At 40.7% G+C, this 20,880-nt stretch overlaps 1 protein-coding gene across 2 annotated transcripts in view; it reads right to left on the bottom strand.

Moving 5' to 3' along the window:
- Nucleotides 1–20,880, bottom strand: part of NUAK1 (NUAK family kinase 1) — a 97,502-nt gene that overhangs the window by 36,673 nt on the left and 39,949 nt on the right. For both annotated transcript variants that reach the window (XM_083182305.1, XM_083182306.1), the window contains exon 2: nucleotides 17,034–17,154. In XM_083182305.1, coding sequence (XP_083038431.1) covers nucleotides 17,034–17,154 — 121 coding nt within the window. The remainder of the gene's footprint in view (nucleotides 1–17,033; nucleotides 17,155–20,880) is intronic.

Here is a 20,880-nt window from a genome sequence, read left to right as displayed (position 1 = left end):
TGCTCAGAAGGGTCAAAATGAGTTATAACCATCTAGTGTGTATGAGGCTTACGAATGTAGAGGTAAAATTGCTAGGAGAAACTATGAGCATTACGCAGATAAGAGAGTAGTTGTAGAAAGGACCCGTGTTCTGTTGTTATGGCACTTTTGCCATAATAATCCAATACCCAATTTTAACTAAAGCACATAACAGAATACATGGGCCCTAGTATATCTTACATTTCCTTAAGCCTACCTTTTTAAGCTCCACACACTAGACAAGATAGTAAAAGATATTGCTCAGAAGTGTACATGCAATATCATAACGATGGGTGCTCTTGCACATTGTTAACGACCCCTCTCTAGTCCTGCATGTGCATACGAGAGAAGGTCCCCGTTCACAACAGCCATACTGCAGTTGCAGCATGTCCTCTGCTCCTTCCATCATTGCACCCCTTCCCGCCAGCATCGGCAAGTGTATGCACTTGCTGATGCCGGCACCCCGCCGGATACTCACCAATTTCAGCATCGTTGGGGATCTTCTAGTGCAGCGGTTCTCAAACTGTGGGTCCTGACCCCCAAGCTTCTCAACTTGGAGTCCAACTCCATGTTGCTGACCGTTAGGCTGATGACTTTTATAATCTCAGTTAAGTGATTCAAAGGACAGTATTCAATGTACATAATCGCGGCGTGCAGCGAATCCTGTTTAGGATTCGCTGGACTGTAGCAGTGTTTCGGAGCCTCGCTGTCCCCCTGCTATCCCCCTATTCAACGTCGCAGGGGCTCGCTGCCCCTGACAGCGAATGTGAACCGCCGGAGGACAGCGGCAGGCAGGGAGAAGGAAGTCTCCCTGCCTGCCTCAGAACGTATGTGGGGGGGAGGTGGGCTCCCCGGGAGCCAGGCAGCACAGGCTGCCCCCCCAGGTGAGCCAGCAGGGGACTGGGTATTCACTGCACCCGATCGTGCATATGTAATGATCGGGAGCAGTGAATATATGAATATCTAATGAGCGGCTCTCGGCTCCCGGCCCCCTGCTGGCTGCTATGTGTAAAAAAAATATATATTTTTTTTAAATTAAATATATATTCATGTGCTATAAAAGCACATGAATAAAAATAGCATGCCCCTTCTCAGAATAAAATTCCTGATTTTTTTGACACCAAATGTAAAACAACAACAACTTGATTTTAAAAGTTCACTTACCACTTCACCATGAAAAGATGGCGATTTGGTACACGGCGACACACTACAAAATCACTTAGAAAGACGGCGAGAAGTGCACGTTGAATAGGGTGATTCACTTTCTGACCCAGAAAATCACCTTCCAACGCGAAATATAGCACAAATTCGCCATGAAACAGGGCGAATTATCCTCATTGAATACTGCCCAAAGAGTTCTGTATATGGGGCTTAACAAAAGAATGCTGTGTTGTGTATTATTTCTCAAGCCATACTTTTTAGTACCCTATATACCCATTTTTCTATTTTTATTTAAGCATTTAAGTATACTCTTAGAAAGTTATTCCCTTATTATTAAATTATTGTAATAAATAGGCAGACAAGATAAACTTGAGATAAAAAAAAGTGACCTATTTTATTTAATGTCGGCCGGATAGCGCTTCTAATGGCCGTATAAAAAAAGTTTGTTTATTTTACTACATCTTGGAAAATATGTAGCTAAAGTTATTGTTGGCTTGCCACATTCAGCCAGATAAGGTTACAGAAAAATGCCTTCTGTATATGACAATAGAATACCTCATTCAGTACTTATTCTTTGGTTTGCTTGTGACCGTAGGGGAAAAAATTCAGTTTGTTGGTTTAAAGGGACAGCCCAGTTCTTGCAGTGGATCAGCGGGAATTCTCCTTATGCTTTCTCTCTCAATCTGAGTAATCTACCTAAATTAGTTCCAGTATGTTGACATTCCTTCCATCTGGTGTCTTTCCATGCAATGGTATTTTTATTACTATTCTAGCAACCGCAGACAGAAGTACCTTTCCACAGCTACAAAGTGTTTCTTTATTAAGAGGTCACCAATCAAAAAATACAGGCCAGCGTGTGTTTAATTTTACATATACTGAGCTATAATATCCACACAGCTAATAAAACCATTTAAAGCGCAATTACTGGGTTAAAGTTACAACCGATAAATTGTTCTTAAAGCTATCACTTTCTAATAAGTGCAGCGTTTGCAAAACGATACAGCATATCAATCGTAAACACAAAAAAATCTAGGTTCCATATGAGCTTTAAATTGAGTTGGAAAAATGGTTGATGTGGACATAAAGGCAGTGGAGGCATCTATACTGTGGACAGACCTACTATTTATGAGGCTGCCTATGAATTTTGTAGGAAGGGATAGCACAGTGCCTGTAACGAACGATAGCCAGGCGGTAGTGATGTACCAACTGCCAGTACTAGTAAAGTGACTGTGGGGCAGATGTATCAAGCATGATGAAGTGATAAATTGGCCAGCGAAAACACACTAGCCAATCAGCCCCTAACTGTCATTTTCAACCCCAGCCATGGCAGTTAGTTGCTGATTGGCTGGAGCATGATCACCGGCCACTTTATCCCTTCACCAGGCTTAATACGTCTTGCTCCTGTTTCCCTGAAGATGTATCCCTATCAAAACCTACAACTGTTATTCCAATATGATACTCATTGTGTTGTTCCACCTAAAAGACTGTAAGATAGTTTGGGTGGGGTCATGCTCGCATGTCATTTGCATGCCTTTGCCAGAGTTGTCCAAAGGCTGAGAGGAGAGCAGGTCTGGCACGAGTGTCCAGCAGGGGGATGTGGCAAGAAAATACAAGCATGTTTGTAACCTTTCATGGGTATGTTGTGTCCTTGTATAGAGTTTCACTGGCCTCAGCTGCTAACTTGCAATGGATGTTCCGAGCAATCTTAGGGTTGCTCAAAAATTGATTGTGCAACTGATATGTGTCCCATGCTGCATCTTTGTATGCAAGCAGTGGATCTGAGACAACTGTGATGGGCGCCTCTGACTCAAGGCAGCGGCTGTGGTTAGCATATCTTCTCAGAGCCACTGCATACAAGGATGCAGGCATAATGCAATAAGTGTCCCCCTCTGAATAAGGCACTTAGTAAAGTGGTTCCCAAACTGGGTTCATTGGGGTGCCCTGGGTTGGTGGTCCTGGACATAATAATTAAAGCCATGCTTGTGGCTTTCCATTATTTAACATGAGTACAAACAAGAGCAAATGCTGTCCCTCACCACATAACTGAACCTAAAGGATGACATTCCTTATGCTGAAACCTGAATTGCTAACTGCTTGTTACCATATGGTACCCTGCCATTGGAATCCTCCCCCATAGCTCTTATGGGCAAGTCTAACCTGGCTCACATGACAGCAACTCAAAAATGTTAGTAAGGCAGTCTATCAGTAATGTCACTGGCTCCTGTAAATAAATACAGGTTGAGTAACCCTTATCCAAATATCCGTTATCCAAATTGTACTTTATTTTTTATTTTTTGCTAAAAACCTACAGGGTACATATTTAACTGGCACTACTGGGGGACATGATATGTAACTGGCACTACTGGGGGACATGATATGTAACTGGCACTACTGGGGACATGATATGTAACTGGCAATACTGGGGACATGATATGTAACTGGCAATACTGGGGACATGATATGTAACTGACACTACTGGGAACATGATATTTATTTATTTAGTTTCTTATATAGCGCAGCATATTACATAGAAACATAGAATTTGACGGCAGATAAGAACCATTTGGCCCAACTATTCCGCCCCTTTAATATATGTTGCGCTTTACAATTGGAAACAGTGATTAAACAAACTGGGTAGATACAAACCGACATACAGGTAGGAGGGCCCTGCTCGCAAGCTTACAATCTATAGGGATAATAGGAGGGATACATAAGGATAGAATTCCATAGCATGGCAGTCTCATCAGATTACTACTATTATGACGGTCCTGATGGGATGCAATTAGATATGAATGTTATTGGAGGTTGTGTGGGGTCCTGAATATGATAAGCTGGCATGAAGAGGTGAGTTTTCAGGGAACGCTTGAAAATTTAAAGGCTAGAGGAGAGTCTTAGTGTGCGTGGAAGGGCATTCCATAAGGTGGGTGCTGCCCGACAAAAATCCTGCAAGTGGAAGTGAGTAATGAGTGTGGATGAGAGACGCAGATCTTGTGCAGAGCGGAGAGGTCGGGTGGGAATATATTTTGAGATAAGCAAAGAGATATAAGTCGGTGTAGTCATGATGGCTTTGTATGTAAGTAGAAGTATTTTATATTGAATGTGGTAATATACAGGCAACCAATGGAGGGACTGGCAGAGCGGATCAGCAGACGATGAACGTCTAGTCAGGAAGATCAGCCTCGCAGCTGCATTCAAAATGGATTGTAGTGGTGAGAGTCTTTTCTTAGGAAGACCGGTAAGGAGGCCATTGCAATAATCAATGTGTGATATAATGAGAGCATGGATTAGAGGTTTTGCAGTGTCTTGTGTATGGTACGGATGAATTTTGGATATGTTTTTTAGATGCATGTAACATGATTTAGAGACAGATAGAATGTGAGGAATAAAGGACAGATCAGAGTCGAGGATGACCCCCTAGGCAGCGAGCTTGTGGAGTAGGATTAATTGTTGTGTTCTCAACAGTGATAGAGATATCAGGTTGGTAACTACTCTTGGATGGTGGTAATAGAATTCATTCTGTTTTGGAAATGTTGAGTTTGAGATGTATGTACAGTTGGGCAAAAAAGTATTTAGTCAGCCACCAATTGTGCAAGTTCTCCCACTTAAAAAGATGAGAGAGGCCTGTAATTTTCATCATAGGTATACCTCAACTATGAGAGACAAAATGAGGAAAAAAAATCCAGAAAATGACATTGTCTGATTTTTAAAGAATTTATTTGCAAATTATGGTGGAAAATAAGTATTTGGTCAAAAACAAACAAGCAAGATTTCTTGCTCTCACAGACCTGTAACTTCTTCTGTAAGAGGCTCCTCTGTCCTCCACTCGTTACCTGTATTAATGACACCTGTTTGAACTCTTTATCTATATAAAAGACACCTGTCCAACACTTTAAACAGTCACACTCCAAACTCCACTATGGCCAAGAGCAAAGAGCTGTCAAAGGACACCAGAAACAAAATTGTAGACCTGCACCAGGCTGGGAAGACTGAATCTGCAATAGGTAAGCAGCTTGGTGTGAAGAAATCAACTGTGGGAGCAATTATTAGGAAATGGAAGGCATACAAGACCACTGATAGTCTCCCTCGATCTGGGGCTCCCCGCAAGATCTCACCCCGTGGGGTCAAAATGATCACAAGAACGGTGATCAAAAATCCCAGAACCACACGGGGGGACCTAGTGAATGACCTGCTGAAAGCTGGGACCAAAGTAACAAAGGCTACCATCAGTAACACACTACGCCGCCAGGGACTCAAATCCTGCAGTGCCAGACGTGTCCCCCTGCTAAAGGCAGTACATGTGCAGGCCCGTCTGAAGTTTGCTAGAGAGCATTTGGATGATCCAGAAGAGGATTGGGAGAATGTCATATGGTCAGATGAAACCAAAATAGAACTTTTTGGTAACAACTCTACTCGTCGTGTTTGGAGGAGAAAGAATGCTGAGTTGCATCCAAAGAACACCATACCTACTGTAAAGCATGGGGGTGGAAACATCATGCTTTGGGGCTGTTTTTCTGCAAAGGGACCAGGACGACTGCTCCGTGTAAAGGAAAGAATGAATGGGGCCATGTATCGTCAGATTTTGAGTGAAAACCTCCTTCCATCAGCAAGGGCATTGAAGATGAAACGTGGCTGGGTCTTTCAGCATGACAACGATCCCAAACACACTGCCCGGGTAACAAAGGAGTGGCTTCGTAAAAAGCATTTCAAGGTCCTGGAGTGGCCGAGCCAGTCTCCAGATCTCAACCCCATAGAAAATCTTTGGAGGGAGTTGAAAGTCCGTGTTGCCCAGCGACAGCCCCAAAACATCACTGCTCTAGAGGAGATCTGCATGGAGGAATGGGCCAAAATACCAGCAACAGTTTGTGAAAACCTTGTGAAGACTTACAGAAAACGTTTGACCTCTGTCATTGCCAACAAAGGGTATATAACAAAGTACTGAGATGAACTTTTGTTATTGACCAAATACTTATTTTCCACCATAATTTGCAAATAAATTCTTTAAAAATCAGACAATGTCATTTTCTGGATTTTTTTTCCTCATTTTGTCTCTCATAGTTGAGGTATACCTATGATGAAAATTACAGGCGCCTCTCATCTTTTTAAGTGAGAGAACTTGCACAATTGGTGGCTGACTAAATACTTTTTTGCCCCACTGTATGTAACTGGGACTACTGGGGACATGATATGTAACTGGCACAACTGGCACTAAATATGTGCAAGAAAATGATTAGCATTCAAATTCAAAATTTCATTTTTCATGCACAAATAAAATATATTTGTGTGTATTTCATGTGTTTGATGTGCTTATACAACATAAATGCAAGATACCTCAAGATACCTCATTCAAATCTAAAAATATTCCAAAATACGGAATAATCCGTTATCCAAAATGCTTTTTGGATAAGGCATACTCAACCTGTAGTCTGCTGGCAAATTCAGCACACAAAATAGATACCTCCACTGTGTTTAACCCTTTTAAAAAAAACTTAGTTTTGTCTCCAGCCTTCATTTTACAGGTATCCATGTACATAACACGTGTGCTCTGTTGCTATTGCTGAACTTCTTTGTGTGCGACTTTTCCCATTAAAATGCATCATATTCGCAAAGTGAATAGTACGCACAAGCAGCTTATGCTGATTAAAATGATATGCAGAGTGCTCATATTCTGTGTGTGGCCGCAGCTATATCCGCATACAAAATCCTATGATGCATTGTTTTACTGGAAAACACTGTGTGGTAGCATTTCATATGCAGAAGCTGCTGCTGCTTGTGCGTCCTGTTCCTATTGTTTTGCGAATAAATTGCATTTTAATGGAAATCGCTGTCACTCCATGGCATGGTGTGACTAGACGTGCAAGGAGGCTAGATTTCTGTGGACACATTTGTACCTCAAGGCATACAATGGCTATTGCACTTTGTGCAAAATGTATGTATCTGACTTGTTACTACTCTTTATTTGTAACAAACAAAATTAATAGTGCTATTCAAATTTATTTTAAGTCAATTTGCCTTTAAGAAATTAAAATACTACTCCCTGGAATGGTTCTTTTACTCTTCCCTTGGCTAATTTCATATGTGCTACATTATTATGTAAGGAAATACGGCATCAGTGAAATGTTTCAAACACAGCAAAGTCATTTTGTTCTGGACTCTTTGCCAGTTGCCAGCTACGATGACAGGGTTTCAGGTCACGGTACTACCAAAGGAAAACAATGGGAAGTTTAGTATTTTCTGACGTCACTGCTCAGCCAGACAGGAAATTAATTAGGAGCAAAGTCTAATTGAGAGGCAGTACAATGCCAGATTTATTATCCTTTTTCTATGCAGAGTCTGCTGATCCTTTCATTATTTGTTTCCATCTCATTTTGTTCCACATGTAAGGTCACTTCATTTTAGTGTCCTCAATGGGAACATAAAGAGTTTGTAATGTAATTTTATAACCTAAAGGCAGCATGGTAAAAAAAAGCAATGTATGGCATGGAATCAGAACTAACACAACAATTTTAGAACAAAACAATATGGGGGAAAAAATCTGTTGGTGTTTAATTAAAGTAAAAGGACGGCATTATATTGCAAATAAAATATAATTGAAAGGGCTTTATTCAGTACTGACTGCATAAGCTTGAGACATCGGGGGAAATTCACAAAAAAAAAATCGTATTTTCGTACGAAAATACAATTTTTTGGGGTGTATACGTATTTTTGGCATTTACTATGCCAAAAATACGTATTTTCGTATTCTTAATGATGGGACATTCGTATTTGTATTTACAAATACGAATGAGTACACCATCGAAAGAATACAACAGAAATCACCATTCAAAAGAATGGTGGTTCCTGATTTACTAAGCAGCCGTACTGATAATACGGCCGCTAATTAGTGTGAAACTGCCGCGAATATACGGCAGGAAAATACACTTTATTTTCCTTTCGTATTTGGCAGAAGCCTGCACGGATCCGTGCAGACTGCCTGTAGGAATTCGTATTAGCGGCCATATATTTCCCCCATCATGTACCTATTTTTGTTAAAAGGGTTTTTTACAGATTTATGAAAACAGAGACGGAGGAGTTTCCCTGCGGTACCAAAGAATTTTCTAGTGTAGAATATTATGGAGTAGGTGCAGTTAGCTGCAGGGGGCTGCACGGCTTTTGAATCCATTGCAAACGAACTTGAATTCTGCAGCTTGTGCGAAGTAATGGAAATTCACTAATGTCTTAATGGGATGCACTTTGCACTTACAATTAATTTCATCCTATGTAATAAAATGTGACACATGTAATAAAGACTCAATATCAGCTTACTCTCATGATTAATATATGCCGTAAAGGAAACAACTGGTATATCAGCGTACAAATCTGAAAGTTTAAACCTGGCATATCTACCTTGATAAATGTTTCTAAAATCTAGGTACCAGTCCATCCATCCCCAAAAAAGAAAACCCCTGAAATATCATGCAACTAAAGGGGTACCCAGGAAAATTAGCCCTCTACAGCCATATTGCTGTGCAGCTACCCACCGGGGAAACAACTAACCCACACATCCTCAGTCAACTTAATGAGCAGCTCATTCCAAACACCCCCCCCAGGGCAACTAACCGCCACAGCAATGCAACAAAGGGGGTACCACCAGGCAAACCACCCATCTCCAACCACCCCAGGGTTCAAAATAACCCCCGTCCCTGACCATCACTGTACTACCTCCTCCAAAGATGTAATTCCCATTTATGCATAGACCCTCTTACTAGACAACTAAAAGCAGATGGAGTGTTCAGACAACAGAGAACAAAGGCTGGGATGGACAAGAAGAATCAGCAAAGGCTAGGACAGACAGACTCCGTAAGTACTTGCTGGGAAGAACACTCAGAGCACACACTCCTGTGCATGAAATGTCCACTTTAACACAGAAACGCCCACAAAACTCCTGTTTCCTTCCTCCCTGCATAATCTGGTCGCCAGGCAGAAAATCATGGGCATAGGAGATTTTTCAAGCCCTGCTTTAAAGTGGTAGTAGGTGACATGTAACTAAAAGAGCAGTGTGAGCACATATTTTTTGAGTTGCGTATATTAGTTAATGTGTGCAACACCAACAATAAAAAGGAATACATATTTCTTCCAAAACTTTGCTAATAAACTGTTAATTTATGACTGGTAAGACTTAAACCTGGACGCCTTCCTAAAAGAAAAACGTGAGTGATCCATACAGCAAATATGTGGGTTACCTCTACTGGAAAAATGTTTAATGAAGCCAAAAGCCGGCCCCACTGCAACTCTCAGCACTGGTGGATGTCTGGCTGAAGGGATAGATTGCACATTTATTTTCAAGAGGAGGTTGTCTAAAGCTCATTATACAGTACTTCACATCCAGACTAAAATGACAAACAAACTCAACACAAGCCCCAATATAAACTAGAGACAAAAGATATGGTAGGTTTATATATAAATGCTTTACTAGACTGGGGATAAATTGTCCTTGGTTTCCTCAGACCTGACATGTAGCGCAAAGGATTTTCATGAAAGAAGCGCTTTACTTCACAGATTAAATTTATACTCTCGGAAGTAATGATTCTGGCAAAGTCAGCTCTAGCTGTTCACTACTATTCAAGATGTTTTAAGTCACTTCAACAGTATTTTCCTCCCAGCTGTATGAAGCCAATTGCCAATTTCTGTCCTGCTGAGCGGATGGAATTTCTCCTGTCGGAGAACTAGGATCTACCTCTTCCAGTTACTTCTGGAAATAAATGTGCTGTGACTGAGTAACAGAAAAGCATCATTAAGATACTAGTCTACTGTACACAAAGCTTTGTGTACGGCCTACTTTATTTTACACTTACACTAAAGTACAAGGCGATGGAATGTAATAACAATTTATTATTATATATATATATATATATATATATATATATATATATATATATATATATATATATATATATATATATATATATATATATATATATATATATATATATATATATATATATATAGCTTGTGTCTCTGATCTGGCACTCCTCTCAGCTATCAGCAGCTGCCCCAGGTGCCCCCTGTAAGTGGGTGTCACAGTGTTAGAGAGGGAGACAGTGGCACTCAGGAGACTGGTATAAGCAACGTTCCGGGGCCAAACATGACCCTTTGTCAAGGTGAGAACATGTTAGCAAGCAAATGAATAACTGGTTTATGCAATTATTCCTCTGTATGTCTTATGCAAGACTAAATAAACTTTGAACCCATTTCTTATAAGTACTGACTATTTAATTGGTAGAATGACACCAAAAAGGATCTTTACTATTCTTAACTGTGTACATGCACTTACCTAAGGTTTGGTAATAAACAAACAAGGTCAGAACTTGAACGTTCATTCTGTCATTGCTACAATAACCAACAACCAGGTGTGCGATCATTATTGATAAATTATTACTGATAAATAGGTATGACCTATGGTTTTTTTTTATCACTGCAATAGTGGTGTTGATTACATTTTACAGACTTTTTATATGAACATGTACTAATAGGCCTCTATGCCTGTCAGAAGCAACGTATGTGTATAAAAGTGGGCTAGGTCACAAATGGCAGAAATAAATATATCTACAAAGGGGTTAATCGCAAGGTATGGATGCACATGTTTTCTTTTTCTTCTGGTCCTCACATAAATCTTTGAAAACTCTTTGTAAATTACCTCTTTTATGAGAGTAGTTGTTTAAACGTTACCGCACACACACAGAAAAGTAAAATCAGATGTGTCTTGCAAGGAGGGTTCTGAATTCACTGTAATGCATCTATTAGAACATTATTGTCTGTGACCAATGAAATGTGAACACTTTTCTAAATACTTTTTTTTAACGTACCATGACATCTACTGTGTTTAACATGAGGATAGTCTCATCCCCAAAAGCGTGATCTACATTATTCAGCCTGTCCTTATTCTGCTGCAAAACTACTGTTTTTAAATATCGGTGGATTTTGTGAGTTGTTGAAAGAGCTTTCTTGCCGTTCAATGCATCTATAGGTCACTAAATCTTTTATAAAAAGACCTACAAAAAGCATTCAGAAATATACATGTGATTATCCTCATACGTTAACAAAAACATGGACAGATTTCACATTGGGGGCCAGATGCACAAAGCTTCAAAAGTGATAAAATAGAGAGTGATAAACAGCCAGCCAATCAGCTCATAACTTTCATGTCACAGGCTGGGTTTAAAAAAGGTCAGGCAGGAGCTGATTGGTAAGTTGCTTATCACTCTCCATGTTATCACTTTTGAAGCTTAGTGCATCTGTACGCATGAGCTGTCATTCGATAATCGAACGAATTGTGAATTTGCGCAACCGTGCTCAGGTCTGAATAACCCAGAGTTGCTGAGCAGAGTATGAAGGCTTCTTTGGGCCTCTCTGTGTACTTGTGGATGGCTGCTACACCTTTGTTGCCTCGCAGTTCTGTCATTACAAAGAATAGCTTTAGTGTTAGCACATGAGACATTTGCTGTATATCTCAATTCTACCTATTATTCTCTGTTATCATACATTCCATGTTCCTTTTGCTAAAAGTGGCTGACCACTAAGCCCTCCAATTCTGAGCAATATATACCTGTCACTAGTGTCTTTTCCAATATTATTTGAATAGTGTAATGAAACTATAATGTACTTAAAAGCTAATTGTAACATGAAAATTACAACATAAAAATGGTAAATAATCCATCAGTTCCAGATTATTTTCCATGTCTGTAATGCTAGCGATTATGAATAACCCCTGTGCTTCCATCACTTGGACAGTCTGAGGTCAGTGGTTAATTATCTGGCAGTGTTTCCCTAATTCTCCCAACAGTCCCGTCACTCACAGGGAGGAATTGATTTGTGACCAACGTGTGTTTCTACAGCCTTTTCAGCTGATTCTGGTTTTCCTCCAGAGTGAAAGGAAATCCCCGTTAGGTGTTTCTACTTGGCTAGGTGCACTTGGCAAGCGCTTCCTTTGGAATAGGGTGTGTACCTCAATCATCATTTTTCAAGAGATCATTGTATGAGCTGCTTGTTTCTATAGCCCTTTTTCATTTTTAGTCATGACATTCTTCTGCAATTTCACTCACTGAACTAATCTCCTTTCCTGATCCTTTTAAACATAAACTTGGCCTCTGTGACACAATACGCACACACAACACACATCCCAATCCCGTTGTCTCATCTTGGCTCCTGCTTCCCTCAGTGGGTAGGGGGTAGCCTCTTGTAAAGTAAATGAAACCCTCTTGTGTGATCCGTCTAACTTCTTTCACTTTGCTATCTGGACCAACAATATTATTTATTGGCAGTGATGCTTAGGTTACTTTGGGACAGTCAGGTTCATTCTCTAGAGCGGATGGTAAAATATATTCCTTACCTCATACGTCTAGCAAAGAGTTGTAATACATTATTGCCCTGTTCATTAAAACTATACTTCTACACTTAAATTATGTCATCGGGAAAGAATACATATTTCTCATATGTTATTACTTAGCTATGTGGCTATTGCAGTTCAGTATTTTGCTGGTATTCAGCATTCCAAATGCTTGAATATATACAATTATACAAATACTATATTCTCAGCAAGTGGCTCCGCAACAGGGGTGATGTTTGGTTGCATGCTCAGATTACCAGGACGGAATGCTTGCCCTCTTCTCTTTTTAGTACCATCAAGGAGCTCAAACCATCCTTAACAAAGCATTACGCTCCTCATGACATACATTCAGCAGTTATTAGAATGTGGTTACCGTGATACAATGCAGGACGTTAACAGAGAACGCTTGTGGTGTATTGGTCACTCTATCTTCTGGTTTAATAATTAGAAGCCACAAAAAGGAATAGAATTCAACGTTAGTTGGCCAAACATACAAGTTCATGCTCGACAAGTCATGTACGGAATACAGTGTCATCATGGTCTAACCATGCTAACCCATTAGGTCTTCTTAATGATAAGATATGGAATGGGTATTTTTATTACAGGTTGAGTATCCAAAAACCGAAATATTCTAAAACCCGTTTTTTTTTTTCAGAATATGTATGGTTTTTTTTTTTTTTACCCCTGCCCCTTTTTTGATACTTACCACATCCCCCAGCATCCTTGGCGGGCTTCAGGATCCTCTTATGCAGCATCTCTGGTCCCAGGGGTGCATTGCGTGAGTGCACGGGCGCGCCTGCAAACTTGCGCAATGCACCCCTGTAACCGCTGAGGAAGTTCCTGAAGGCTGCCATGGACACCGGGGGATGCCGTGGGACCATCGGGGGACCTGGTAAGTATGTAAAAAAAAAAATCCATAAACCGGAAAAATCCCTTATCCGAAATGCTTGTGGTCCTGAGCATTTCGTATAAGGGATGCTCAACTTGTATTTATAGGAAAATTATATAAACTTGAGGTTTCCTCAATCTTTTAACTCTTTCAGCATGTTCTCCCCATAATCAGAGGGCAGCAAGCAGAGGATAATGGCCATTCTCTTGCATCACCATGTAACATTTACAACCTGCACTTACACCTTTCTCAAATACAATACTGTACTATATATAACTATTGAAAGACCAAAAAGTGCTGTTTACAATGAAACCTCTCGTTATGAAAGGGTGAAGACTATGCAACACTAATTGGAAATCTATGTATCTGTCTGTCATATTTTTTTACTTTCATTTTCTGAATAAGTATTATATACTATTTTGTTTTGTGTATTAGCTTATTGTTTTGCTTGTTAGGAGAAAAACAGATTTTTTCATAATTCTCAAAATTCCCTATTTTAATGTTTTATATCTAAAAGTTAAAATATCATAATATCTGATCAACATATCTTTACAAGCGTTGGCTTGTTAGCTCTCTGCTGATTTCTCCACGCCCTCACAGAAATTGATGGCTGAATTCACCAGATGATGGGGCTTAGATCTGACACTGCTAAACTAAACACCCTACGGACTGCATCAGCTGCAGCCCTTAGAAGCTTGATAGGGATAATGTTACAGTAGGGGAGCGGCTTCCCATGAGAATCGATCTTTCTGGCAATGCAGGCTGACATGCAGTCCCAGTGAGGCAAAAAAACAAAGTCCATGAAGGTGGGAGATTTTACTAAAATTAAGATACTGGCCCAAATGTAGCATTATTTTGAGAGTGTTGAGATTTCCGCGATTTAGCAATCTGATTTAAAAAGACATCCAACCACATTTTTCCTTAATAAGCATTGATCCTTTATATCTGACTGCTAACTCGAGAAAATCTCAGCACTAGAATATTAAATAATTTATTATATGTAAGATTAATAAAAATGATCTTAAGTGGTTATATTTTTCCATCTCTAAGCAGGTTTAAAAGTGTCAAATGCAAACAAATCTGTATGCACACATGTCCATTTACATGTCCATCTTTTCTGCTGTCACACCAAATGGCCACTCATAGCATGAACACCTTTCTTGCTGTGAATGGGGGGTTTTTTGCCTCTTTTTTTGCTGAAAATGTGTCTTTATCATCATGACTAGGATGCACAAGGAGACTTTGCCAATTAATATTGTATATAGCACTTGCATATCTGTGTGCAGCTGAGTCTCTGAATCTCTACATTTAGGGGGAAATTTACTAAGATGGGAATAAGACTTCACATGTGATGTTGCTATGGGCAACCAATCAGAATCTACTTCTTATTCATTTAGCACCCTCTAGAATGGGCATGTCCAAACTATGGCCCTCCAGCTGTTGTGAAACTACACATCCTAGCATGCCTTGCCATAGTTTTAGCATTCTCTAATAGCAAAAGCTGTGGCAAGGCATGATGGTGCTTGTAGTTTCACAACAGCTGGAGGGCCATAGTTTGGACATGCCTGGAAAATAGTAGACAGGATCTGATAGGTTGCCCATAGCAACATCACATGTGAAGTATTATTCCATCTTAGTAAATTTCCCCACAGTGTACTATTTTTCAAATACAAGATCTGCTCAGACTCAGTTATACACAATATACAAGTGTCATATATCAAATTAATCAGCAAAGTCTCCTTGTGCATCTAAGTCACATTGGGGGTTATTCTAGTTCATTCTTTCTGACAAAATCCTTCTTAGATGGACAAAACCATGTGCACTGCGGGTGGGGCAGATGTAACTTGTGCAGAGAGAATTAGATTTGGGTGGGGTTTTTCTTCAAAGTGAGATCTATATTGAAGTGTAAAATCATGCAGTCAGTATTTTCCCTGCACAGAAACAAAATAACTCACCCAAATCTAATTCTCTCTGCACATGTTACATCTGCCCCCCCTGCAGTGCACATGGTTTTGTCCATCTAAGAAGGATTTTGTCAGAAAGAATGAACTAGAATAAACCCCCTTGTGTTGCTATTTATTTGCATCTTTTTCAACAACAAAAAGATGCCCAAAGTTAGCAAAGATGCATGGGAACTGGCGGCTCATTCACGCTAGGCATGTCACGTTGCAAGGAGTATTGAGGCTCAATGTATGAAGGCACATCTGTATGCACATATGAATGAGGCTTGTTTTGTGGACAAGTAGCATACAGTTTTGCTGATTTTATGCAATCAAATTGGCTTCTGTGCAGCAGCTGGTCACTAATGTACCCTGGGATAGAACCTCCGGTACTTGTGTACTAGCATGGCGCCCCGATAATTAGTCGCCCGATTTTTTAATCGCATCGCATGCCATACACCCGATGGCATTTGATGCGATGCGATTTTAACGCATATACCCTAATGGGTGCTTACAATGCTTAAATGCACCCCCACGCCTCCCCCCCCCCCCCCAGTGTAAACGTGAACCCGAAGCGTGGCGAGCACAGCGAGCCCGCGAGGGGCGGCGGTACGCGTCCTACGACCTTTTCATACCCCCACTATCCACGTCGGCGTGGAGTTGATTTTATAAAGTGTGATGAGCACAGCGAGCCACCGAGCCCGAAGTGTGGCGAGCGCAGGGAGCCCCGCGAGGGGACGCGGATACCTGTGAAGCCCGCGAGGGGACGCGGATACCTGTGAAGGTATCCGCGTCCGCTCGCCACACTTCGGGCTCGCCACATTTTATAAAATCAACTCCACGCCAACGTGGATAGTGGGGGTATGAAAAGCTCATAGGACGCGTACCGCCGCCCCTCGCGGGCTCGCTGCACTCGCCACGCTTCGGGTTCATGTTTATACTGGGGGGGTGGCGTGGGGGAGCATTTAAGCATTGTAAGCACCTATTAGGGTGCTTATACAATTTATAATCGCATCCCATCGAATTGTATGCCATATACAATGGCATACAATTTTAAAATTGTATGCCATTGTACAACATCGGCCGATATCGCGTCGCATCTCATGCGATATGGTCTGCGATGCGATCGGCGCCGTGATAGTACACAAGTACCAAACCTCCACCTTCCCACCTATGTAGCATCATGACAACATGAAGATGGTTCTGTGACCAAGTAGCTGAGTGCAGAGCTGCCCTATGGGCTCTTCAGGAAACTATTCCATGCAAACTGCAAACCAAGTACAGGTACAACCAAGGCAGCAATGGTGCCGCCCACTTGGCATTGTGTTTTGGAGGCACGAACTCCGCATCCCTGGTTACAGAACTGTGTACTATGGATGTTAGGTCCTCTGTTCAGTCAATTAATAGATTTACAGTCCAAGGCAAAAAATGAATTGCCAAGAATAAGAGAAAGTTAATATAAATGTGTTGTACGTCTCTTGTGTAACATATACAAATGTATTCTAGAATTATAAACAACTTTATTTGTACAGCATAATAATATGTAGTGTTGCATCCCACACAAACATTAGAGGGCTGGCAAGGATTCAGAGATGAACGGAAAACAATGGACCACACAAATTTCACATCATTCACTTCCAACAAAGGAAAAATAGAATATTACCTTCATATATACTTATAATATGAGGATGGCTGAGTGATGACATTATTTCAATCTCTCGTCTGATGTGAACCATATCTTGTTCATCTCTTATTTTGTCCTTACGGATTGATTTTATGGCAACCTAGAACATTTAAAACATTAAGCGTTATTCTGGGAACAGAAACAGATGTTAGGCAACAATTAGAATTGCTCAAAAATCAACACAGATGTTGTTCGCTGGCAATAAAAAGCAATGGACCAGACTGAAGTTAAAAGATCCTCGCTGTGAATATATCATTATTATTATTCCTCATATGTGGAAAATAGTAATAACCGATACATTTAGTTGATCTGTAACATACTTACATACAGTTTTACACAAAACAATTTACATAAAAGTAATATAAGGGAACATAAAGGTTATAAAGTTCTATAAATGTAAACCATTATTTCTTAATAATGGCTTTTTGGATGTGACAAATAAAGTTCTGTTATTGATCGAGAATAAGAATAGTAGCAGTAGTAATAATAATGATGATGATGAAGAAGAAAAAGTATACACACGTCCCCTTCCGACGGTGCTGCCCTCGGTCGCCCAGTGCCCACACCGCAGTGGCCAGAGGTCCCCCCCAGCCCCCTCGAGCGGGAGGCAGACAGTATCGCGTCCGCCTCGCCGCCCGGATACTGAGACGCGCGTGCGTGGGGGACGCACGCGCGTCTCAGTCAGATGGAGCGCCATGCTGCTGGCGGTTCGCCAGCAAGGATAAAACTGGCCCCATCTGTATGCTGTCTAATATTACCAAATACATTTTGCCCATTGTCTGGAGGTTATACAATATACCTTTGATAAAGTCGTGAGGTCACGACGAAACATGTTAGGCAGCACTTGCTACTTTTAACCTGGACTTTGAAGGATCTCTGTTTATTGCTGCTATACTCCCTGCTCATCCCTGGAATCCCCTTTCATTGCCACCTATTCCGTATTGCCTCCCCCCCCCCCCCCTCCCCCATTGGGGACTTCCACCTTCTTCCACTGTGGACCACAAGTTTCGCATACATCGTGAGGACTTTTCCAAAATTCAGGAATTAGATCATCCTCCAGCGTGAGCCAACCCACTGTGGATTACAAAAATCGCAACATAGTGAGGACCCCATATCCATTTGGGAATCAGATCATCCTCCAGCGTCACTTTTGGCAATCCAGGACGGTATATTGCCTTCACCATCCTTACAGGGCACAATCCATCGGATCAAGGAGCCCCTCATCCCTTGGGACACTAACAGCAGCATCACAGAGACATAAGTATCATCCTTCCTTGTCCTAAAATTCTTTTATACATATATATTGTCATTGATGTCTTTTTATTACTATTATTTTAAATTCCTACTTATTAAATCATATTTGTAATATCCAATTGATCCGTTTTCAGCGCTCCACTTCCTTTTTTCTTTCCAGCTCAAATTGACATATAAGAAAAGTGAAGTTCTATTTGCTGAATGAGGTCCAAGTGACTGATGTAGAGTTAGCTACAATTACAGCCCAACTTGCTGGTCAGTGTCAGTAGCATTTGTCCTAGCATATGTTAGCCATATGTCACATACATTTAAACTCTTGATTTGTGTCTCCATCAGGTTGAATAAAACCTTTTACTAATACATTAGATACAAGTCTCCATCCTGTGTACCAAAAATAAACAACATTACCAAAGCAGGCATACAGGGCATTTGCACATTGGGCCTGATTCTGGTTCACTTGCAAAATCTCTCTCTCTAATGGACAAAACCATGTGCACTGCAGAAGGGGCACGTGTATCATGTGCAGAGAGTTAGATTTGAGAGATATTTTGTTTCTGTGCAGGGAAAATACTGGCTGCTATATTTTTACACTGCAATATAGATATCAATTTTTAGTAAAAACCCCACCCAAATCTAACTCTCCCTGCACATGTTACATCTGCCACCCTGCAGTGCACATGGTTTTGTCCATTACAGAGATCATATGCTTTTGCAAGTGAACCAGAATCAGGCCCATAGTGTATTTCCATTTGCCCTTAAGTACCCTCAAATAAAGCAGTTTGGGCAGGCGTATGTGTGCCGATCTTCAACTGACCACAATTACACAAACACGTCATGCCCTTAGTGTACTTTGGCTGATGCCTGTATTTGCATAGCCATTCCATTGCTTAGCTGGATGATCAGAAATAAACCAGCAATATGGCACTATGAAAAGACGTGTGTACCCACTAAAGACAAAAGCAGCAAATTGCACATAATGGGCAGTATTCAATGAGGCTGATTCGCCATGTTTTTATGGCGATTTTGTGCTGTAAGGCAAATTTTTGATTAAAATGGTGAATCACCCTATTTAATGAACAGATGGCGAATACATTTCAAGGTTTTTTTCGCCATGCTTCAACGAGTAGCAATCGCTATCATTTTTATGGTGAAGTGGAATGTGAACTTTTAAAATAAAGTGTTTTGTTTTTTACATTTGGTGTAAAAAAAAATCAGGAATTTTATTCTGAGGAGGGGCTATTTTTATTCATGTGCTGTAAGCACATGAATATATATTTAATAAAAAAAAAAAAATATATATATATATATATATATATATATATATATATATATATATATATATATATATACATATGCGGTGATGGCGGCACTCGGTCACAAAATAATCACACAAAAGGCAGTAGCAGTGTGCAACGTTTCAGCGCGTGTAGCGCTTTTATCAAGAACAATTATAACAGTGAACACTCACCATATTTATGGGCGCTCAGGTCCGTGCAGGAGCCGCTGAACCTCCAACTTCCGCCTCCCTGGCGTCAGCCTCGGTCGCCCGGAAGTGACGTCGCGGCGCTGTACACGGTTTCCCTGGCAACCTGTGTAAACAACAGTACAGGGTAACGTGATTACAGAATCTGCAGTGACAAATAATTGTGCAAATACAATAACAATACGAGGACGGCCTGCGTCCATACTGTGCAAAAAATATTCAAACATAAAAACGTGTCAAAATTTGTTCACTCGCTGTTTCTGCTGGCCACGTTACATTGTGATATATAGTGACTCTTAGTATAAAAAATTTCACGTGAAAAATATACCCCTGGTGTTTCCCCCTAAAATTTGTCTCCAAAAGAATTTGCCTCAGTTTCCTAAAGGCCCTAACTAAGATCACTCCATAATGGATGGTTCGCTATGCTGATTGTATTAATTTATAGCTAAACTAATCCCGTGATCCCAAACATCCCTCTCTTATGGCCCTCGACATGTAGTATATATGTAGATTCTCTCATGGGTCTACTATAATTATCCAAGATTTTTCTCCTGAGATAGGAGAGTTTAGTGTATTGGGGCATAAGTATACTGAGGCATTATTCACCAAGATAGATACCTGACTGCCAATGTATGCTAATCTATGTACAGTATAAACTTCTTTCATAAAAAACAGCTGAGCCCCAGATACTCGTTCAGGCCCCTGGGTGCCAGGGTGCCCAACCTGTGTATCCAGGCACTCTCTTTTTGTAACAACTTTTTTCCTCTGTCCCCACCCCTATTAGAGGGTGGGACGTGGTCAATTATGCGGTGTCTGATGGACGAGGCAGGAATGGGTGTTACAAATGCCCGAACTGTGTAACATGTGGATACATGCAAACTGGGCCCAGTTTCAATCATCCGTTTTCTGGCAGGAAATATAACATTAATTATAGGTTGACATGTACCAGTAGGTACGTAATATATGTCATTTCCTGTCCATGTTCGCTACAATATGTCGGGAAGACAGAACGACAATTCCGCGAACGAATGGCCATGCACAGGTCCTCAATAAAAACCGCTCTTATAAAAGGAACTAGTGAACAGCCTG

Source organism: Crinia signifera, chromosome 4, assembly GCF_055691185.1.
Source record: "Crinia signifera chromosome 4, ASM5569118v1, whole genome shotgun sequence".
NCBI classification, from domain to species: Eukaryota; Metazoa; Chordata; class Amphibia; order Anura; family Myobatrachidae; genus Crinia; species Crinia signifera.
Note: the sequence above shows the minus strand (reverse complement) of the source record. Positions and strands in the feature narration are given on the sequence as shown.